This window comes from Squalius cephalus, assembly GCF_949319135.1.
Source record: "Squalius cephalus genome assembly, chromosome: 5".
Classification (NCBI taxonomy): Eukaryota; Metazoa; Chordata; class Actinopteri; order Cypriniformes; family Leuciscidae; genus Squalius; species Squalius cephalus.
In genome coordinates, this window is record NC_137126.1 from 16,776,124 (window position 1) to 16,800,900 (window position 24,777).

At 39.4% G+C, this 24,777-nt stretch overlaps 1 protein-coding gene across 7 annotated transcripts in view; it reads right to left on the reverse strand.

The window, feature by feature from the left end:
• Positions 1-24,360, reverse strand: part of tbcelb (tubulin folding cofactor E-like b) — a 33,408-nt gene extending 9,048 nt beyond the window's left edge. For 3 of the 7 annotated variants that reach the window (XM_079870569.1, XM_079870568.1, XM_079870565.1), the window contains exons 1-8: positions 24,233-24,360; positions 17,085-17,246; positions 16,023-16,192; positions 15,452-15,591; positions 14,135-14,316; positions 13,249-13,505; positions 12,017-12,143; positions 11,739-11,855 (exon numbers count right to left, since the gene is read on the reverse strand). In XM_079870569.1, coding sequence (XP_079726695.1) covers positions 11,739-11,855; positions 12,017-12,143; positions 13,249-13,505; positions 14,135-14,316; positions 15,452-15,591; positions 16,023-16,161 — 962 coding nt within the window. In that variant the 5' untranslated portion in view covers positions 16,162-16,192; positions 17,085-17,246; positions 24,233-24,360. The remainder of the gene's footprint in view (positions 1-11,738; positions 11,856-12,016; positions 12,144-13,248; positions 13,506-14,134; positions 14,317-15,451; positions 15,592-16,022; positions 16,193-17,084; positions 17,247-24,232) is intronic. The other 4 variants (XM_079870566.1, XM_079870570.1, XM_079870567.1 and 1 more) reach the window with 4 other exon arrangements.
• Between the last annotated feature and the right edge of the window lie 417 nt (positions 24,361-24,777).

Sequence of the window (24,777 nt, forward strand, 5' to 3'; positions counted from 1 at the left end):
TTTTTTTTTAAAGCCTTATTTTTCATAAATTTCACCTTTATTGTAAGCCGTTTTCTCCTCTGTCATTTGAACGACCGGTTGACTTCCTGATTCTATGAAACCACTCCCTCAGAAACAGGCAATGGGCTCAGATTGGTTAGTTGGGCCGGTGTGTTGTAATTGGCTAAACTGCGTAGTGCACGTTGTGCAGAAACTTCACACCCATTACCTTTACGGGCGAAAGTTGCTGTGCTCCGGTCAAATGTAAATAATGGTGTCAATACTGCCGTATCAGTTTGAGCCAGAATCAGACCCAGAAAGCAGCAATAAAGAGAGTCAAGCAGAACCTCCGCAAACACGGCTCTTACAAAACGTTTCTGAATGGTAAATTTTTCTATTATTATTCTATTCTACTATTATTATATAAGAATTTCGATACTCTGCTACTTGAAAATGCTACTGCTGCTTGTTAGCCTTTGAGATACGATTTTCTCCTGATTAAACATTTAATATACATGACTGAGTAATACCGTTTTTTTAAAGTTATTGTTTTATCGATTACATATAATTTTTTGAACTTTATACACGTTTGTCTTATACACACAAAATAGCATCGAACTAACTGGCTACTATAAACAAACAGCGTTGGTTTACGTTCTTGATCAAATCGAAAAATTACGTCATAAAGTATACATGGAAAATACATTTACAAAATTAGTACATAATTACAAATTCAGGTCCAAAATGTTTGTACGCGTTTGTCATAGACACACGAACTAAGTGGCTACTAAAGCCAGCGTTGGCATTTGTTTACGTCCTTGATAAAACTAAAACATTACGTCTGAAATTAAATACATTTAAAATTATTAAGTCTTACTTACAGGTTGTGGCCCAACAACTGCTGCCTCTGGTTTTAAAGTTGGAACTGCTTCATCATGTTTTACTAACAGTTTCTTGTTGAATCCGGCATTGAATTCGTGGAGATTCTGGAAGCTGTCTTCCGTAAAATGCGCAGCACAGAGAGCTAAATTACGATTGTAATTTTCAGGAACATAATCAAACATAAATTTTAGCCATTGTTGACGAACTACAGCGCCCGTAGGAAGCCTGAACACAGAAGACCTGACAGCTGGGTGAAAATAACACACTTTCGACGGCATAGCTACAGCTCTCCACTATAACTCTTCCTCTTCGACAAAGCCGCAGAAATATGACCATGCCCCCTTTTTTGCATATTCCGGAGGGAGGGTTGATGTGGGTTAGTTACGTATAAAACCCGGGAAGTATCTCGTTGTAGTCCCATTCGAGTCGTTTTTGTAGGCATTAAACTTCCTGATTTTTAAAAGAAGATATCTCTGCTTACATTGAACTTTCAGCGCAGCAACTTTGCAGATACTGTTCATACACCAGCAGCAACAGTACACACTATGTAAAATGAAAAAAGTGAAATCGCAATCAACCACCCCTTTAAAAATGTATATTCTTGAGAATTTTGAAATGGCTGACACACAACCAAAGAGATGACGTTCTGATGAACAAATAACAAAGAAGAGGGAAAATGAGAAGGAACGCGCGAAGTCACGAATTTACATCAGAAAAGCATTCAAAAGGTGGCGAGAACTCCGCCGGCAGAAGGGCTTCCAATCCGACATTCAGGTGGCTCTGTTTTTGCTGGACAGGTGGGTAAATCCAGTTTGGTTTTTCTAAATGGTTCATGACTGTTTCAGGAAGCACGGAAGGGAGGGGGAGGGGACGGGATGAGGAGGAGGGATGGTTGAGCTAGCCTCCGTTTTGTTTGACAATACTTTGAATGTCAACAAGAAGTGACTTCACCCAACATCGCTTAGAGCACCTTTAAATACAGTAGCTCACTCCCAGAACTCAGTTATTGCTGGTATTCAGCAATTTAAAAAGAAGGCTCAATCTCTTTTAGAGTACACATTGTACACTTACTGAAGATGCTGAAGCTTAGGTTGGGATTTTTTTTAAAAAAGGTCATTGAATAACCATCAGGATGCACTACAGAGCGTAGTCTGAAGAGTGTAATTGCTATTCATGTGCTGCATTTTGTTCGATGTATTCTAGGGCTGTAACAATAATTGTGTAACAATATGTCGCAATACAAAAATGCAACAATATGTATCGTGGATGGTGACAATCTTTATTGTGTATATTTCACCCAGAATGAAAATTACTGTGTGAGAAACAATTCAAGTTTACTGAGTTTTAGTGTCAGTACTACATTAAACTATTATATATAATGTTGGATATAATGTATAATAATGCAATGGGGGAATATTTGTGGCCACAAATTTGGCCTACATTATTTTAAATATATCTAGTCAGTGACAGAGTGCAATCATATTTGTCTAAATTAATTCTATAATTTAAGCTTCAGAATTATGAACATTTTTATTCTGGTGTCACCACTGTCCTGTGCATTGAGTTACCAGCACCAAGTCCATGCCTATTAATTTCCACCCCCAATATAAGACCCAATTTAGCATTTTAATCAACAGTAATTTTTTGTTAACCTTTTACCATATGTCTTGGAGTATCACAATAATATCGTACCGTGAGTTAAGTATTGCGAAATGTTTTCGAATCGTGACATGAGGGTATCGTTACACCCCTAATGTATTTATTTGTGCTCTTATGCTTATATTAAGGCAGTTTATTTTTTTTATTTTTGTTAAGACTTTATTCTTTATTCTATGAATTTTATTTTTGTAATTTTTTTGCGTTTAATCTTAATTGTGTTATCTAATGGTGTGCCTTCTTGGCCAGGTCTCTCTCGAAAAAGAGATTTAATCTCATGGGACTTCTTGATTAAGTAAGGGATAATGCACTCATAATGTACAGGGTTCTCATCACCCTGATTATTCTGAGATAACAACTGGCTGGATGTACATTATCCCGCTTATTACAGGGCTACTTGCCACACAAGTAAATAATTAGACACAAAATATTGATCTGAGTTGATCTGAGTCTTTAAACGCAAAGCTTTCGGGGAGAGAGCAGTTGCAGAGCAGACGGACATTTAAGAGATATGGTAAAGTCATACCACTTACAGTGCTATGCATAAGTTTAGACACCCATACTAAAGTTGACTAAAAAGAGGAATAAAAAATCATCTTTTGGAAACTGAACTTAATGCCTTAATTTAAAAAATTAGGAAAAATCCAACCTTTAAGGACACCAATTTTCTTTGTGAATGAATAATGTATCGTAAATAAATAAATGTTCTTCCTTAAAATACAGGGTGCATAAGTTTGGACACCCCTATGTTAAATTCCCATAGAGGCAGGCAGATTTTTATTTTTAAGTATTTTTTTTTTTCTTTTTTTTTTAGGATACTATGCATCCTGATAAAGTTCCCTTGGCCTTTGGAATTAAAATAGCCCCACATCATCACATAGCCTTCACCATACCTAGAGATGGGCATGGGGTACTTTCCATAAGATCATCTCTCAATGCAAATCAAACTAGCTATTAGGATTACTGAAATAAAACCATGCCAATCTCTAGGTATGGTGAAGGCTTTAGCATGGGTGTCTAAACTTATGCATAGCACTGTATTTCTGTAATGTTGCGGAGGAAGACAGACGAAGACGAGGATCTAAACGCAGGGTGATTTAATAAAGTAACACAAAACAGAGAACACAGAACTCAAAGAACAAAACCTTGGGAATCACAGAGAGATACAACCATTACACGTACAACAACTGACAAAGTAACAAGTGAAACACAAGGGCTATAAATACACAGGGACCAACAAGCTAAACAAGATAACAAGGGGGTGTGGCTAATTAGAAACACCTGGGAAGACTAATAAACTAGAAAACTACAAAGGACTACAAAACATGGCACAGAACAGGAAATAACAAGTCCACACAAGACAAGGGGAACACAAGACAGGAATCATGACAGAGCCCCCCATTTAAGGAGCGGATTCCAGACGCTCCACACACAAAAATAAATAAAGGTCAAGGAGGGTGGTGGAGCAGAGGTGGAACGGGGGAGGGATGGAGGGCTAGGTCCGTGGAATGGAAGAGGACCTGGAGACTGCGGCAAGACGGGAGGCCAGAGCGGAGCAGGCAGTGCAGGCGACCAGGGCGGAGCAGGCAGTGCAGGCGACCAGGGCGGAGCAGGCAGTGCAGGCGACCAGGGCGGAGCAGGCAGTGCAGGCGACCAGGGCGGAGCAGGCGACCAGGGCGGAGCAGGCAGTGCAGGCGACCAGGGCGGAGGAGACGACACTTCAGGCGGCCAGGGAGGAGACAACCCTTCAGGGGGCCAGGGAGGAGACGACCCTTCAGGGGGCCAGGGAGGAGACGACCCTTCAGGGGGCCAGGGAGGAGACGACCCTTCAGGCGGCCAGGGAGGAGACGACCCTTCAGGCGGCCAGGGAGGAGACGACCCTTCAGGAGGCCAGAGAGGAGACGACCCTTCAGGAGGCCAGGGAGGAGACGACCCTTCAGGCGGCCAGGGAGGAGACGACCCTTCAGGCGGCCAGGGAGGAGACGACCCTTCAGGAGGCCAGGGAGGAGACGACCCTTCAGGAGGCCAGGGAGGAGACGACCCTTCAGGGGGCCAGAGAGGAGACGACCCTTCAGGCGGCCAGGGAGGAGACGACCCTTCAGGGGGCCAGGGAGGAGACGACCCTTCAGGGGGCCAGGGAGGAGACGACCCTTCAGGCGGCCAGGGAGGAGACGACCCTTCAGGCGGCCAGGGAGGAGACGACCCTCCAGGCGGCCAGGGAGGAGACGACCCTTCAGGAGGCCAGGGAGGAGACGACCCTTCTGGCGGCCAGGGCGGAGACGACCCTTCAGGCGGCCAGGGAGGAGACGACCCTTCAGGAGGCCAGGGAGGAGATGACCCTTCAGGCGGCCAGGGTGGAGACGCCCCTGCAGGCGACCATGACACAGGAACAGACACCGGCTCAGGAACAGGAACAGATACCGGCTCAGGAACAGGAACAGACACCGGCTCAGGCACAGGAACAGACACCGGCTCAGGCACAGGAACAGACACCGGCTCAGGCACAGGAACAGACACAGGCTCAGGCACAGGAACAGACACTGGCTCAGGCACAGGGCGGAGGGCGGACACCGGCTCAGGCACAGACACAGGCTCGGCGGTGGCCATCTTGTCCGAAGACACTGGCTCGGCGGAGACCATCTTGTCCTGAGACACTGGTTCGGCGGCGGCGGCGGTCATCTTGTCCGGAGACACTGGCTCGGCGACGGCCATCTTGTCCGGAGACACTGGCTCTGCGGCGGCCATCTTGTCCTGAGACACTGGCTCGGCGGAGACCATCTTGTCCTGAGACACTGGCTCGGCGGCGGCGGCAGCCATCTTGTCCGGAGACACTGGCTCGGCGGCGGCCATCTTGTCCGAAGACACTGGCTCGGTGGAGACCATCTTGTCCTGAGACACTGGTTCGGCGCCGGCGGCAGCCATCTTGTCTGGAGACACTGGCTCTGCGGCGACCATCTTGTCCTGAGACACTGGTTCGGCGGCGGCCATCTTGTCCTGAGACACTGGTTCGGCGGCAGCGGCCATTTTGTCCGGAGACACTGTCTCGGCAGGCGTGACATGAACAGTCTCTGGATCGGCAGAAGTGACGTGAACAGTCTCTGGATCGGCAGAAGTGACGTGAACAGTCTCTGGATCGGCAGACGTTACGTGAACAGTCTCTGGATCGGCAGACGTGACGTGAACAGTCTGCCGATCGGCAGACGTGACGTGAACAGTCTCTGGATCGGCAGACGTGACGTGAACAGTCTCTGGATCGGCAGACGTCACGTGAACAGTCTCTGGATCGGCAGTCGTGACGTGAACAGTCTCTAATTATAATAATAATAATAAATAATAATAATAATAATAATTCGTTACATTTATATAGCTCTTTTTCTGAGACCTCAAAGCGCTTTACATAGATGGGGGAATCTCCTCAACCACCACCAATGTGCAGCATCCACTTGGATGATGCGACGGCAGCCATATTGCGCCAGAACGCCCACCACACACCAGCTTACTGGTGGAGAGGAGACAGTGATGAAGTCAATCAGTATATGGGGATGATTAGGAGGCCATGATGGACAGGGGCCAAGGGGCAAATTTGGCCAGGATGCCGGGGTTACACCCCTACTCTTTTTCGAAGGACATCCTGGGATTTTTAATGACCACAGAGAGTAAGGACCTTGGTTTTAACGTCTCATCCAAAGGACGGTGCTCTTTTGACAGTATAGTGTCCCTGTCACTACACTGGGGCGTTAGAACCCACACAGACCCCTTGCTGGCCTCACTAACACCTCTACCAGCAGCAACCTGGTTTTTCTCAGGAGGTCTCCCATCCAGGTACTAACCAGGCTGAGCCCTGCTTAGCTTCAGTGGGCAACCAGTCTTGGGCTACAGGGTGATATGGCTGCTGGCATGGCCTCTGGATCGGCAGACGGGACCTGAACAGTCTCTGGATCGGCAGACGTGACCTGAACAGTCTCTGGATCGGCAGACGTGACGTGAACAGTCTCTGGATCGGCAGACGTGACCTGAACAGTCTCTGGATCGGTGGTTTCGGCGGAACGACATTCTGGCATGGGGGCCTGGGGAATTGAGAGCGCTGAGACCAGTGAAAATCTCGGGATATCGGCTGCTCGGGCAGATGTCAGTGGCAGATCAGCCAGCTTGGACACCAGTCCTCTCCACCCTCGGATGGGTCCAGTGGACGCAATTGTGCTGGCTGATGGTGCGATCTGCGGTTGACCACGCTCCACAGCCGACGGAGCTTCGGTGGTCACTATTTTAAACCGTAAGTTTTTTGTTTTCAATGACTACAATCAAATAAATCACTTATCAAACAATATCTTTAAGGTAAATAGATAAATAAAAATATACTAATAAAACAAAATGGTACAAATAAAGTGCAGTACATGCAAATTATGGAATGACTGTGGCAACTTTAAGAATGGGAATCCAAAGCCCTTGAACTTTCAGTGCATAGAAAAGCAAATAGAAAGAAGGCATAAACTTCTTATACGATTCTTATTAATGATGTAATAACAGAAGAAAACAAAGGATTTCATTTGTTAAATGTAAAGCATTTCATTGTAACTAATTAAAAGTAATTATGTTGCAATCTAATGACTTGTTTGCACAAAAAATATTTTACTTTTTTAAGGAGTTGTTTTTTTTATAACTCAAATTACAGATATAAGGTATTCACAATTCAGCTTACAACTTGTTTAATAATATATATTAAATACAAAGTTTATAATGGCTATTATTGTTCAATAAATAATATGTTATATTAAAATGTTGTTGCCGTACTTTGTGTTGATGATGGGGATTTATCAACAACTTCAGTGCAAGTTACACCAATAGGTGGGGGCAAGGGACTGACTTTAAGAGTGAATTAGTAGACCATTTATTAGAAAACTGCTGATTCATTCTGGAAGGAAGCAAGGATGTAAGAGAGGGAATTACTTCAACTTTGAACAACACTTTATAAGGGGCAACTGACAAGCAAAGCGGATCCTGGGTGAAGCTGAATCTGACGCTTCCCTTCAACAAGATCATTCCATTGACCAGCGCTGTCCCAGTCATGGGAAATCCCCTTAACCATTGAAAGGATAGTATGACAAAGATATCACTTTCCTCATTCAAACTGATTTTATTCCATGAATATATGACTGACCTGAAGAATAAAAAGCTGCATCAAATATATGAGCAATATCATGTTCATAGCCATGAGAAATCTAACATATATTGAATATATATTGTCTTTCAATAATTCAAGCACTTTTCAAGTACCTTTTCATAAATATGTCTGTTTTCAAGGGTATTCCAGGACTTAAAAAAAAAAATCTAATTCAAGTACTTCAAGCACTTTAAGCACCTTGTATGAACCCTATGAAAATGGGTTTTCAAAGGGAAAATGATTTCCTGCATTTATAACACCCTCCAGGCCTCCCAATTGCCCGCTACATCTTCTATCAAGAGTTTATGGGAGGAAGAATTAGGGTCAGAGATTTCTGATGAGTTATGGTCAGATAGCCTGGAAGAGATTAACAGATGCTCTATAAACTCCAGACATTGTCTCATCCAGTTCAAAATCTTGCACAGACTACACTATTCTAAAACAAAACTATCCAGAATATTTCCAGGGGTCTCTCCAAAATGTGACAGATGCAGGACGGCGGATGCGACCCTGCTTCACAGTTATGCATTATGTCCCAGTCTTCAAAACTTTTGGTGCAAGATTTTCAATGTCATCTCTGAAATCACGAATCAATATATTGAACCAGATGAGTTTTTAATTGTGTTTGGGGTTTCAAGACATGAGCTCTGTTTGTCCAGGTCTCAACAACAATTTCTTTCCTACGGGCTTTTAACAGCGAAAAAGCTTATTTTAACTTTCTGGAAAAGCAAATTGCCGCCTTCTTTCCAGCTTTGGCTTGACGAACTTACAAATACTCTGCATCTGGAACGTATACGGCTCCATCTAAGGAATAAAAGGCAACAGTTTGCTAAAATTTGGGAACCCTTCTTAAGGTATTTAGGTGGAGGAGACTTGGAGGAAAGAGATGATGACTCAATTTGAGTTGGATCAAAGACCACTCCAATGTTGGTAGCTGTTTATCTTTTGTTTGTTTGTTTAAGTTCTCCTTTCCATGCGGTGCGTTTCAGACGGATAGGGAAGAGGGGTGGGTGGGTTGTTCTAGAAATTTTGTTAAGAGCTTCTGTATGTTGGAATATATGCATACGTTTGTGTGTAGTTGGCATGTACAGGCACGTTCATGTATAGGCATGTTAGTGAATATATATGTGTGTGTACAAATGTATGTATAATATAAATATATTGATTTTGTATGCATAAGGAAAAGACGGAGGATCTTCAGATGTAAATTTGCTAAGAATATCTGCACATTATTTCTCCAATAAAAAAAAAAAAAGAAAAAAAAAAAAAAGAAAATGGGTTTTCAAACTGGAATCAACTACTTGCGTGTGCCGTGTCCTCTGCCTGGATGCTCTGTGAGACTATTAGCTGAGTTCACTATATGTGATTGTTTAGGTAAGGTGGGGCACGTGCATAGCATGAGCTTTCAGCACATGTGAAATTCTCAAAATGAAAACATGGTGAAATAACTCTATCTCCCTAAATTGTATCCACCAAAGAAGCAAATTAAATAAACTGTTTGGGAGCATTTTGACAATCTAAAATTATTCAGGAGTGGTTGAAGACGGGTATACAATATGCAAAACATGCAGATGAAAAAAATGTTTCAGCAAATGCGACAAACCCATCTAATCTGTTACAGCAACTAAAGGATCACCACCTTTCAGAGATTCACGCCCAGATAAAGGTAATAATTTTACAAACATTGAAAATATTATTTACCTTATTTGTAGCACGCCTCCTGTCCACTAATCGCAATAAGCTTTGTTATTTTGATAAAAACAAGGTCTCAGCTTTCAAATTCTGTATTTTTTATCACAAAATTCAAATAACAAAGCTATTTTGATGCTCATCCGTTTTGATGGCAAAACGGAGCGAATGTGAACCGATCATCTCTCCTGCTTTACTACTAGTTATAGCTTGAAATAAACATCAGACGGTATGTGAAAGATGCAACGCTTTTCACCTCAGGGAAGCCAAGCCACACAGTGTCCGTAAACATGTTACTTCCCAAGGGAAATTAACACTTAAGAGGAGCTTTTTAATAAATATACATATTCTATTATTTATTCATTCTATTTTTACTTAAAGGGATAGTTCACCCAAAAATGTTTTCATCACTTACTCACCCTCAAGTTGTTCAAATCCTGTATGAGTTTCTTTCTTCTGTTGAACACAAAAGAAGACATTTTAAAGAATGTTGGTAATCAAACAGTTGATGGTAGCCATTGACTTCCATAGTAGGAAAAAAAAATACTATGGAAGTCAATGACTACCGTCAACTGTCTGGTTACCAACATTTTTTAAAATATCTTCTTTTGTGTTCAACAGAAGAAAAAAAAAACAATTATAATACAAGTATTTGTTTTCAACTTGTTTTCAGTTCGAAGTAGCAATGTAGATCTTAACTGCATATTCTAACAAATGCTGAAATAAAATTGTGATATTTTTGTGGGTGTTTTTATTGTTGTATAAAAGGTAAATTTGCAATAATTGTAGAAATCGTGATCTTTTATCAGACAATAATCGCACAGTCAAAAATTCATTGTGACATCGCTAAGCTAGAGCGGGAAGTTCTGTGTCATAACTGTTTAGACACTAGGTCTCAGAGCCCTTCCAGAACAAAGGAAACAGCGTCTCCATCGCTCAACGGAAAAATAGGAGAGACTGAGTCAGGGACGTCATTCCATCCCCTTTCGAAAAAATCCTCCAGCTAATTCAATCCCCTCTAAAGCAAATGAAAAGGGGCAGGAGAGAAGAACAGGGAGGGAGAAAGGGGGATGTAAGGAGGGGAAGAACGAATAAAGCTGCCACCTTGTGTATCGATTTTCTGATTGGAGTATTCCAGTACAAAGGCGTCTTTGAGGAGGGAGAGAGTGGACACATTGTGTCCCAAAGGTTAGAATCCCCTGCTGGAAGCTGGGGCTTGCCGTAGTCACTGAAAAAGTCCTCCGTACACTCTCTCAGGTTAAGTGGAATGGGGTGTGCAAAAGAACGTGGGTGATCCATTTTCCATGTCTTTGACCTGCAAAGACCCTCCAAAATATCCCTCGAAAGGCCCACCAAAATGTTCCCTGAAAGTCCCCCTTAAAAAACAGAATCAATGAGGAAAGGGGGGAGGCAGTAAGACATAAGGGATGGGAGAGTTAAATGTCACCTGGATAACTGGAGGCACCAAACTAAAGAAAAAGAAGTGGCAGGAAAACAGGTTTGAAAATAGTGGATGGCCACCATGATACTTAAGACATGGCCAGAAAGAGAGAGAGAGAGAGAGAGGGGCTATTTTTGCTAAGCCGGAAAGAGGTGGCTGCTATCTCCCATTGTTAAGATTTTATTACATTGAAGCAAAAAAAGAAAAAAAAGAAAAGAAAAAGTTTTTGTAAACTAAAGCCACTTTAACTACTTTTACCACTTTCAATTGAATAAGCAATACTGACAAATAAAAAGGACTAAACTAACCTTCAGTGTTTGAGGAACGACTTGTAAGAGAACCAAAATTACGGAAAAACACTTATTCAGTCCATTATTTAGAATTTAATAGAATTTAATCAGCATTCAGCTGATCTGCCTTCACCCAACATTACATTTTTTTCTCGATAATCTGTTTTACTAGGATGTACTTTACGACACAAAAGTTAAGCTACTTCTGTTTCAACGGGACTTTACAATCTTGTAAAATTGTCCATTTCTGTAGGACCCTCTGTTTCTATATAGACCTATTTTGTGGATATTCAAAAATTAAAAGATACTGATTTGGGAATGACTACAACTGCAGAAAGTAACCATAGGGCTAGTCAGATGTGATCGGGAACAAAAAATTAATTTTCCCCATCAACATATTACACTGTGGGAAAATGGATAACATGAGTCACAGATAAGACTTGGGTTTGCAGTTATGAAGGAATAAAAATAAGCTATTTATTTAGGTTTGTTTTATAGACTGGTTAAATTATATATATTTCCATGACACAGGTACCAGTCATTTTCTAGGATCTACTGTATATAGTTCTTTAAAGAGAAAGAGCTTGAAAGAGTTCAAGTTTATTGAGTGTGGTGGTGTAAAGGGTGTGTGTGGGGTTACCTCTGTGGTAGCTCATCCTCAGGGCAGTCCTGGTGGTAGCGGATGAAAAAGCGTTCTGCATCTTCTCTTTCTCCATCAGTGACAACACTGCCGTTCAGTACAGTCACATTAGGCAACCTTACAAAACAGCAGAAGGACAAGTTTGTTTGTGTATGTGAGGGAGTGCATGAATGCAAGGACATTTATAATTCCTTATTGGTGCCCTCACTGATTTTTGTAATCATATCTAACAATTATTAACAATTGCAAAAGTGCTACTTTTGTGTACGTTTACTCACTGTGCTACCATAAGACAACGTCTTTCCTGATCGGTGTAGGGCTGCAGTAAAGGAATACCCATCACTCTGACCTCTTGAAGCTTTGGTAAGAAATTCAGTTTCTCGATGTCCTCCCAGCGAGTTAGACCTAAAATAACACAAAAACCACATATTAGCTAATAATCTATAGGGTTAGTTCACCAATTTTTCAATTCAATTCAATTCAATTACTCACCCACATGTCGTTCCAAACAGATAAGACTTTTGTTCATCCTCGAAAAACAAATTAATTTCTGCCCCTCCATTGACACTCCACACAACTTTGATAGTTCAAATCGCATCAAGCAAGCACATTTTGAGCTTCCCTTTATCATATTAGATGTGCTGTGATAAATTATGCTGGAATTAATCTAATAAATTAAATCTGGTCATCCTATAGAATGATCGTGTTCGATTTATATGGATAATGTGTGCATTGTTTTTATGAAGTTTTTGAAGTATCATAGTTTTAGTAGAATGGACTTTCAATTGACGGAAAGGGACAGAAATCTCATGTTTCATTAAAAATATCATTTGTGTTTTGAAGATGAACAAATATCTTATAGTTTGGAATGACATTAGGGACATGAGTAATTGATGACGGAATTTTCAGTTTTGGGTGAACTAACCCTTTAATAGTCAAGTCAAGTCACCTTTATTTATATAGCGCTTTTTACAATACAGATTGTTTCAAAGCAGCTTTACAGTGATAATAGGAAATTAAAGCAACAACGTTTGTTTTGGCTATACAGCAGCTCTAGAAGAAAGTCATTGACCAGCTTAAGTAAGTTCAGCGTTGAGATATACTACATGATTATTTAGGAGAGGTACTTAAAAATATTTACACAGAAAGCTGATGACCTGCAGTGAAGCTGCAGTGGAGGGAAAGATTTTCATTAAATTACAACTTTTTAAGTCTGTTCCTCATACAGATAAATAGCATTCACCCACATGTCGTTCCTTCTGAAATAAATAGCATTATTTCAGAAGACTTGGAATACAGTGCACAATTCATGTGAACCCCTATTTTTTGGCTGTACGTTTTTATTTATTTATTATTAATGTCATCATTAATTTTACTTTTACTGGTATTCTTTCTTTTATTTTCTTCCCATACATTCTTTTACATCCTATATTTATTTAATTCCTTAAATAAGGAAAATGATTGTCCCTCCCTTTCTGATTTTCTGTCTACAGAGATGGTGTTTATGCACCTGAGTTGTGTAGGTTTATGCTGCGCAGGTTGGGGAAGAGTCTATGTAGGGAGTCCGCAGGCTCGTGGATAGACGAGAGAGAGTTGTTTGCCAGGATAAGAGACACCAGGCCCGGATATATGAGGCCCAGCTTACGCACCTCCACCCATTCCTGCAGCTGGTTATCTGTGATATGCAGCAGGCGCAGGGATGGGTACGATATAGATGACACACTCACGCTCTCATACTCGTTCAGACACAGAAACAACTCCTCCAGCCTAGATACATACAACCACAAGAAAAACACACAAGATTTAGTGCATGACAAAATGATGGGTGTATACTTCCTGCAACTAGTACGATACGGCAGCCGCACAATGCTAAAAATAATCTCTGTGCAGTTTCTTAAAAAAGAAAAAGAAAAAAAAAAAAGTGCATTTAAACACAAAAATAATCTTATATTTCTTGGGAAAAATATTTTAACAAAACTGCTTAACTACTTGGTATAGTATTTAAAAACATTTTGATTAAAATCAAGTTCATGCTTTTAACAGCACTCCAAAACATCAGGTACTGGCAAAACGTCTACTATATGTTGCTTGGAAAAAATATAATTATATATGGCTACTTTAAAATGTCTGTCAATTGCAATTTATTATGGTCCTAAGAATTATGTAGATATTAAGTAATCTACCAGCAGTGGCTTACAAGGCCTTGCTAACAAGCTAAACCATCACTGGTGTGAGTTTAGGGTGGTACAACATGTTTGTCCTAACAATGAATGCTTTGGAAAAAAAAAAAACTTAAAAAACACTTAAAACACAGACATGTAAGAAAAAGCTATTGATAGTTTGCAGGGGGCAGCAGCACATGCAAGCTACTGAAATGTTACAACACACACACTTACTCTGGAGTCTCTCGTGTAAGCGTGTGCACCATGTCCCAGGTGACATACGTGTTATTGAGCACAAGGCGGCGGAGGCCTGAGAATGCTTCAGCAGTTCCAGGCTCCAGACTCGACCCTCTCAATGGATTCATACTCAGATTGAGAAAGTCTAGATTAGGGATGTTAGACAGGATCTTGCTTATCTACATAGAGGAAAGGAAAAGAGAGAAAAGAATGAATAACTGACCGAACCCAACCAGTTTGTCTTGTCGAGCTTGTGTCAGGTAGCAGACATACTGTTGAATGTTACAGTCTCACCTGTGCATAAAATACACTTGTCAAAGTAAAGGTGCGGTAACATTAGCCAAATATGGCCAGCAAAAAAGGTGCACTATCAGTAATGTAGTGATACACACAGCACTGCTCAGACAGAAGTCACTTTCAAAGCAAGCAGTATTCTGTTGGTCAACGTGGTGAATTTGTCTAAACAAAACCTGAACCTGATGCTAAATCTGTGAGGGGAAATGTTGAAAAAATCTTATTCAAAATTCCTGAATGTGCGGATTCCTATTGAAATTACTAGATTTTATTGGTTTAATGTTTATTTTCAATGGTAAATGTGACCGTACCTTAAAACTTATTTTACTATCCACCAACATCAGACTAGTGAAATCAGGTAATACTTTAGAATAAGGTTCTATATGTTAAAGGTTGTATCAGTGATTTCAGGCCCAAAAAAAAAAGATCACATTCATCTAATCTTTGTGAGGTTTTGTGCTCGTGTATGGCTGTACGCGAAGTCGGAGCTGAAGAAGAAGCTGGCTCAAAACCTCACAACACCCTCCCCCTGTCGGTGATTGGTTGGAACACTATTTGTTTTGGTTTTGAGTGGTTGGTGAAACCAATTGTTTTTGTGTGCAGATCTCAGAGCCTAGGCTGCCTACAGAGAGACGCAGTTTTTTGACGGCATGCTTATGGGGCAGGCAGCTAGCGGATCGTTAGGAAAGATTAGATGAATGTGATCATTTTTTTTTGGGCCTGAAATCACTGATACAACCTTTAACATGATTTAATGCAACTTTTACAGCATTTATTAATCTTGGTCAATGTTAATTTCTACATAAACTAATACATTTGTAAAATGTACATGTTGATGTTCATTGTTAGTTCATGATACCTTATGCATTAGGTAATGTTTATTAATTGAATATTATTGAATCTCACAGTAAGTGTTACCTATATTTTATTGTGACATCGAATGGGAACATTCTTTGTGCTATATACACAAATGTAAATACACCAGAGACAAAACTTGTGACACAAACACCTTTTTCTCACCTCTCCCCAGTCTTTAAAATGGTTGTGAGAGAGGTCTAGCTCAACCACGTGAGCACAGAAAGTGGCCACCTCCTCTTCATCTCCGGCCTCTGTAATTCCACAACCATCCAGAACTAGGATGCTGGGCAGATTTAGACGATCTAATACACACACACACACGCAGGCACGCAGGCAGGCACGCACGCACGCACACACACACACACACACACACACGCACGCACGCACGCACGCACGCACGCACACACACACACACAGAGAGATATAAGTGCCATTTTAAATACCAGTTTAATGTAATTAAATGATTAAAACTCATTAAAATTTGAAGATACAAACATTTTATATTTATTATTTATTTACAGGATTAACTTCATATCTTTGGAATAACCTTTAGTTTTTGGCAATAGAATACATTACCATAATGATAACAACATGTGCCCTTCAACAGTTCCACCAACTTAGCAAAACAGTGTTAAATGGCAACAACAAGTGTATCAGGATCCAGATCATATCTAACACACCCTCTTTAACTAGGAGGCTCAGCATTTCACCTAAAGCCAAAAATAAAACTGACCTTTGACAGGTGAACCCTGGGGACTCGACCGGATCACCACTCCAGCTCCTGGCCCACGGCAGTATGGGAAGTTTTCTGGGCTGTACTTCTCACTGATCACCTGCACTAAAGTGCGTCCTTCCGTCTCCTCTGTCTCCATCTCACCTCTCCTCCCACTCTCACACCTTCAGCTGAGCAAACATAGAGTAGCATGTATGTGTATCATTCATTTGATTGTAGCATCAGTTCCAGTAAAACAAACATGTTTTTCTCAGTTTTGTGGATGAGTGGACAAGCATGTCCTTGAAAGACGTGATTTGCTAACATTAGAATAGTGTTGTTTGGAATTTTCAACTAGGGCAAAGGTTAGTACAGTAAGTACAAATTTAAAAGAGCTGACATTTGGGTCAATGACAGTGTCAGTCCACGATTAAAAAAAAGGAAAAATCTAGTTTAAAACACATGTGCAAAGTTCCATTTGTACTTCATGTATTTGTACACTTTGTATTCATGTTGGTTTTATATGTTTTTTTTTATACCATTTACAAGAAAAGTTTCAATTTAATGACTTATATCATGTGGTTTAAAAAGCAAGGAAAGAAAACCTTGAAAACCATCCCTTATACATTGAATACACGAGTGTACACATCTTAAGCAATACATAATTTTTAATATATATATTTTAAGGTATTTTTTAATAAATATGAGTTATTATTTAATAAAGAGCATTATGTTTTTGGGGAGTCTTTTCTAAGATCTGGACCACATAACCAGATGAGTAATTTTGCTGATAAAAGTAAAAAAAAAAAAAAAAAGCACTAAGCAGTGAAAACATTTTGTGAAAATATGCAAATAAAATACATTTATATATATATATATATATATGCAAAGCTACTCACATTTGAATGTATTTTTTTAAACTAATTGATCGGACAAAAAATTAGCATCATTGATCCTTTTTTCACTTGAATCGATGTTCAAATTATTAAAACACTACTACTCCACACTAAAAAGCAATTGATTTCTATATTAGGAAACAATGTTACAAGGTTAAAGCCAAAAGAGTGAACCCGGTTGACTCACATTTGATCTGGAGGTCAAATAGGAGCACATTGATGGTGGGCCTCGCCTCCTGTCTGGTTTTGATACTAGTCCCTCGATGGCTATGGACATACAGCATCCAGGAATGGACCTCTTAACCTGCGGCCTTGTGGGTCAGGGCTGGGGGTGTCCCACAGCCCCTGACTCAAAAATAGCAAAAATAATAAAGAGTAACGGACAAATGAAATGATGCGCATGTGTCACATGGAAAGCTTGTGGTCACAGAACAATCATTCCTCTATCCCTTTATGATGTCTAAAAGAGGTAACACAAGCACGTGTATGGAAAGATCTGCCATTGAAATCAGATCCAATAACGCTTTGTCCGACTCCCATATGCTGCTGTTTTATACAAAAGCACAATTGGAAAACTCCAGTGGTGCAAACGGATGTAGCACTCTGGACATACGTGCAAGCTTCTTTTGTATTGACAGAAGAAACTATAGGAACAAAGAGATCTTAATTGCTGAAATATTGGCTTGCTGAGTTACTCTGTCTGTAGGTATCTTTCCACGAGCAGAGGAGTGATCTAAATCTAATCCCCAGAAATGAAACCGGTACAGACAGATATCTGTCACAACATCCTGTGAAGTCCATTCAAAGTACATCTCACAAACTTCACTTCAAAGCAGGATTCATCTTGCTCCAAAACCTTGTCTGAACAGACCAGACAAAGTATTATTTAATTTTTTTATAGTAAAATTATTTTTTAATAGTCTAATAGTAAAGGACTGGACTTGTTTATGTGCCTGATAAGCAATATAAAGTTTGTATTTTCGGTTTAACTTCAGTTTTTGGACATAATAAAAAGGGTTACATTTTACAACAAGGTCTCATTAGTTAACGCTAGTTAATGCATTAACTAATATTAACTAATAATAAGCAATACATTTGTTACAGTATTTATTAATCTTTGTTAACGCTAGTTAATAAAAAATACAACTGTTCATTGTTAGTTCATGTTAGCTCAGGTCCATTAAATAATATTTGGAGATACAGTTTTTGATTTTTAATAATGTATTACTAATAGTGCTGTCGATTAAAAAAACACACTAATTAATCTCACTTTTTTCCTGTAATTAATCGCGATTAAAAATATTGGAGTTTTTAATATTTTTATACTGTACTAATTTCACAATTACTCCCAAAATTAATGTAGAAACAACTTAAAGATAGAATATTTGAAATATTTGAAATGAATGAAGGCCAGTCTCACTGATAATACTGGTACTGATGTCTCTATGAAATTGATTAAAAAAAAATAATAATTATGTTAGATATTCAGCATTACAGTTGTCTTGTCAACATTACAGTTGAATGATTATGTTCAGTTCGTTAAGTTATCTTGGACTCTGTTTGTTTTCATTAGTCACATGTGTTCCTTTGTTCTAGTTTCCCACCACTCACCAGTTACCATGGACACAAACACTAATCATCACAGCTGTTCGTTATTTTTGTCATCATCACCATGTATTTAAGTTCCTCCTTGTGCACTCTTCAGTTGTCCGGTATTGTTTGTGTGTGATGTTTGCACGCTGTCTCACTATTCAGTTCTGAGCTATGTCCTGGTTGTTATTCCTTGGATATCCGTGACAACAGTATAATTAAAAGCTATATCAATTTCAACATTTATTAGGCTTTAAAAAACAACTTTTAATTTAAGTGAACTCATAAACCCATTGTAATAAATTTACCTGTAGCACTGCATGAATAATAAATTAAGTATAGATTGATCCTTAATAAAGCTACAATTTTCTCTGTTACCTTTGTTCTTTGATTAACATAATGACAGACATCACAGCAACTGGTTTATTAGGCTGCTGTGACTTTAAGATCTGCCGCGCTGTCTCGCTTCTCTCATTTTCTCACAAATCTTTAATTTAATTTAAGACATTAATTAACTCATTTAAGACTGCTCAACAAAACGGGCATTTTGTCATAATTCTGCGTGTTATTGTTCGTTCAAGCATGAAAGAGAACTCGATTCTGGCGCGTGTCTTTCTGTTCATCTTGTGTGTATGTCACACAGACAGGACATTCTCTTTTGTCTTGTCGCGCTTGAATGGTTTAAAAGCATTTCAAGTCGAACAAACCTTTTGATTTCATGGTGACTTAAACAGCTATAATGTGAAATACCTGATCACCATATCAAACGGACTATTATATATTATAACTCCCAGTGGATCACTTTTTTTGTTGAATAGTCAAGTCACCTTCATTTATACAGCGCTTTTAACAATATGGACTGTTTCAAAGCAGCTTTACAGTGATAATAGGAAATTAAAGTAACAGAGATTGTTTTGGCATTGCAGCAGCTCTAGAATAAGGTTATTGTCCAGCTAAAGTTAGTTTTGATCTATTCACTTCCGTTGCAAAGATCATTAGTTATTAACTTAGGGGCACGACACCGTTCTAACAGAAAACCCTTAACGCTTATCCCTCAACGGCCCACTCATTCGCAGAATTATTTATCACTTCCAAGTAGCCATGTGAACCGCAACTATTTTGATGTTTTATCAGTACAGAGGTAAAGGGAAGGAGACTTGTGTCTACTTGTGTCTACCCATGCTCCTTAGCCATGACCATATTCACAAATAACAATATTCATTAAGCAGCTATATTTGTAACGCCTAGCTGCTATTTCCAGCTATGCAAGTGTTGCTCTACTCAAACAAGGCAAAACACAAAACTGTTAAAATAACGTTTCAAAAACAATTTAATTTAGGAATAAAATCTGACAAACAAATAGGTATTTGGTTATTTAAAATGAAAGGTGGAGCCTCCTTTCCTACAACCACCATTCTGAGTATTGCAATGACTCTATCAAAATGGTGATTGGTGATTGTTAGGTGGGACTACAACTGTCTCTCACTTGAGAATGTATTATTGTTGAAGTATATTCTATCCATTCTCCAACCCACTTATCCTCTGTAGGGTCACCGGGTAAACGATGTAGAGTGCATTGGTGCCTGTACACATTTGCAGCAGTGTTGGTCCCATAAGTATTTTTCCATTCATTTTTCCCACAGGGATTTTTTTTTCATTAAAGCGTTATATGCCACGAACCAAGGCAACCAGAGATGAGGTGAGTCACAAACATTAAAAACCTTTATTTGAAGCAAAAAAGTATTTGAAAATCAGACAAAAAGACAAAGGTACAAGACTGTACTTCACACATTTGTTCAGGAAAATAACTAGAATCCTATGAAGTATTATGATGTTGAGCCTCTGCATGCTGCCAAAACAGCTCTGACTCGCCTCTGCATGGACTCTACCAGACCACTGAAGGTGTCCAATGGTATTTGGCACCAAGACGTTAGCAGCATATCCTTCCAGTCCTGTAGGTTGTGAGGTGGAGCCGCCGTGGATCGAACTTGTTGGTCCAGCACATCCCACAGATGCTCAATTTGATTGAGATCTGGGGAATTTGGAGGCCAGGCCAACACCTTAAACTCTTCATCATGTTTCTCAAACCATTCCTGAACAATGTGTGCAGTGTGGCAGGGTGCATTATCCTGCTGAAAGAGGCCACTTCCACCAGGGAACACCATTGTCCTGAAGGGAAGTACCTGGACTGCAAAAATGTTTAGGTAGGTGGCACGTGTCAAATTTATGTCCACGTGAGTTTCCCAGCAGAACATTGCCCAGAGCATCACTCCCTCCACTGGCTTGTTGTTGTCCCACAGTGCATCCTGGTGCCATCACTTCCCCAAGTAAATGGCGCACACATCCATGGCCATCCACGCGAGATATATATATATATATATATATATAAAGACACTCATCGGAAGTGGCGACCTTCTTCCAGTGCTCCAAGATCCAGTTGTGACGGTCGCGTGCCCGTTGTAGGAGCTTTCGACGGTGGACAGGGGTCATCATAGGCACTAACCATCATTCAAATTTTGTGTGACTTGTGCCACAGTAGACCTTCTAAAAACTCAGAACAGACGGGATAGCCTTCATTGCCCTCTTGCATCGATGAGCCTTAGGCGCCCAACACCCTGTTGCTGGTTTGTGGTTTGTCACTCCTCAGACCACTGCTGGTATATTCTCACCACTGCTGACCGGGAGCAACACACAAGTCTTGCTGTTTCAGAGAGACTGGCCATGTCCCAAATGGCACACTTTAAATGCACTTTTGGTCTTGTGGACTTTGGTCTTGTGGACTCCTGTGGACTTGTGTCCATCAAGTCCATGAGACCCTAGGGAGTCCCATTTGTCATTTTAGGTTTCAGAAGGGTGCTCGCGAGCGCAGCCTTTGCGGTCGATATGCGCCCTTGATGCACACTTTTGCCGAGCCCGCACTGATGCGAGTTCCGCAGCAGACTTATATCCGACAGTTGAAGTTTTTATTGTTGTTTTAAAAAAATTTTTTTAAAGGGTTTCTGTTAGAACGGTGTCGTGAAAGTGGCCCCTAAGTTAATAACAAATCATCTTTGCAACGGAAGTGAATCAATCAAAACTAACTTTAGCTGGACAATAACTTTATTCTAGAGCTGCTGTAAAGCCAAAACAATCTCTGTTACTTTAATTTCCTGTTATCACTGTAAAGCTGCTTTGACAATATTTGGCCGAGATACAACTATTTGAAAATCTGGAATCTGAGGGTGCAAAAAAATCGAGATATTGAGAAAATCGCCTTTAAATTTGTCCATTTATGTTTGCGATTTTGCTGCATTCACTCACAAAAATAAATGTTATTATTATATTTTTACAAGTATATTTACGGTAGGAAATTTACAAAATTTCTTCATGGAACATGATCTTTACTTAATATCCTAATGATTTTTGGCATTAAAGAAAAATCAATCATTTTGACCCATACAATGTATTGTTAGCTAATGCCACAAATATACCAGTGCGACTTGTGACTGGTTTTGTGGTCCAGGGTCACAATTATTGTTAAAAGCGCTATATAAATTAGGGTGACTTGACCTATTGTGACATATATCCAAATGGCTTCTGGAATGAGAAAAATGTAGGGCGGGATTTGATTTGAAAACAAGAATTGTCAGTTTTTTTTTTGTTTTGGATTTCATGGTGACTTTAAACACAATTATTATATATATAAAAAAAAAAAAAAAAAATAATGCAATCAGATGGCTTCAACTAAAGCACATATCATTGATTAACAACCTGATTAACAAACCAACTTTTGCTCTAAGAAAAAGGGTTTGATTATAGGGCTTGATTTTAAAGGCTCAGTATGTAAGTTTTGCCGCTAGAAGTCGCTTATTCAAAACAATAACAAAGACATAGCTTGATGAATGAGTGTGAAATCATGGGAGTTGTCATCTTCCTCTCCACAGCCGATGGAAAGCAATCTGATGGGATTCAGCCAGTAATCATGTTCATGGGTGAGCTAATGTATTCAAGTTTTATTAACGCTCCTTTCGTCACATTTAACGTTCGCCTTCTTCTTCCCTGTACTTTGTTACAGTTATGTTTGATCACTAAAATTCACAATATTTTATTTCTAATGAAACAGCCGCAAGTGCAGAATTACTACTCATACAGGTCACTTTATCTAATGAAGTAAATTGTGGGGTAACGCAGTGCTGTTTTACTTGATCAAAACAATCATACTAAAAATGTGTTTTTAAAGTTATGTTAACATTACTCTGTGCGGCTGGTATGAGACACTTATTGCACATTGCAGTAAGATCGATATTAGAACATCATATTAGAATATCAATTGCTCCCCGGGCGCCACAGTAAATGGCTGCCCACTGCTCAAGGTGTGTGTGTCCACGGTTTGCAGTGTGTGTGTGTGTTCACTACTCACTTATATCTATCCTAATGTGTGTGCACTAACTCGGATGGATTAAATGCAGAGGACACATTCTGAGTCTTCACTCATAAAACCTGGATGACTTGTGTTGCTAAATGGCATGCAATTAATTTTTAAAATGTATTATATGGAGGAGAAAATGCTTTATTACAGTTACTACGAATAAAGCTTGATCTGATTATGCTATGTTAGCCACTTGACAAAATAGTGTTGTCTCTGACATGGTACAAACATGTTACTCGAGGGTAACATGTATCATTGACAGGGGATGCAATGACACTGCAAAATTACACTGGTTAAAATTGCTGATTTCTCTGGATTTTAACATTGTCATAAACATTTTGGATAGTGTAAGGTACACAAGTCAACCAAATAAATAATATTGTTATGGTGGTTTTTGGTTGATTTATTTAAGAAGATAAGTAACTTTAACATTATCACTAGACCTAATATTAAAAAAACAATCCCAGATAGAACAGTGTGAATATCAAAAACCTTAATCAAACCGATTAGTGTTATTGGTATGTAATAACTATATATCTCATCAAACAACAGTTGTTTCACAAAAAAAAGATACAATTTTTGAAAGCTGTTAACTTGACTAGACTTGTTCTAAAATAAGCCTGAGGTCAGGAGTCACCCGTTTATTTGAATGCATTGCAAACAGCTGCGCATTGCGCATTGACATGTTGTTGAATTTCAAATGCACGGCTGCCATGACAACGCGTTTGTTTTGGATTAGCGCTGTTCGACCAGATTCTGCAGCTTTGCAATAGAAACTTCTTTAAAATGTACACTAGCTTTTGTTTTTGAGTGTTTAGAGTTTTAGTTTTTTTTTTATAACGCACAAAACATGTCCTTTTGAACTCACTATGACTTCACGATAAGCAAAATATAGAGTAATGTGTAACATCAGGCATTCACAGAGGTGAACAATCTATCTATCTATCTATCTATCTATCTATCTAGCTATCTAACGTTATCTATCTACGTTAACACAAAAACAACATTAGGCTGCACCGAAATATCTATCTATCTTTCTATTTATCTATCTATCTATCACAAAAAAAAAAAAAAAAAAAAAAAATTAGGCTGCACCGAAATGTAGTTTAGCGTTTTTGCTTATAAATGCCTTTTAAACGATATTAAAAGGCAAATGTCGTGCGCTGACCAGATGAGAGGATATTTACTATGCTGGATGTTTGAAAAAAATTAAAGTACGTTCTACATATACAATGGCTTAATTTAAAATGCATCGCCCCTCTCGGCATCTACAGGCACAATAAATAAAATGCGAAATATATGTGTGATATTTTACTTTAGTTGTTTGATACGCTTACCAATGACAAAGGTTCAGCAATTCGCTCTGCTTGTTTTTGTTGTTGATCCGTTGACAGTGTTTTGAACACGAAGCTCAGCTCTACCGTAGTTACTTCCTATTGGCGAAACAGCTTATTTTGCAGCCTGATGCTCCAGTACAGAGGGTGGCAGCATTACACCACAGACACTAATCACATATTGTAAATTGACATGAAAAAAGTAAAGATTTTGTTTATTACGTTTATATATGAGGTGTTTGTTTACAAAAGCATGTTTTACTCTTTTACTACGAGACCTTGGAAAACGTAATGTAGCCTATTCTAAACAAATATTAACCAAAATCAAAACAAAAAACAAAATTTTGGGGAAACAAAATCATTTTTTTGGGAGCTTAGGGGTCCCTGATATTATATCCATCATAAAATATTGGTATATTCCAACATCATACACAAATATTGGTTTGTTGCCTCAGGGTGTATTCTAAACAAATAAATTACATTCACAAATGGTGGTGGTGGTCAAAAGGGAAGTCTTATAAATAAGTACATGGGGGGTGTAAAAATAT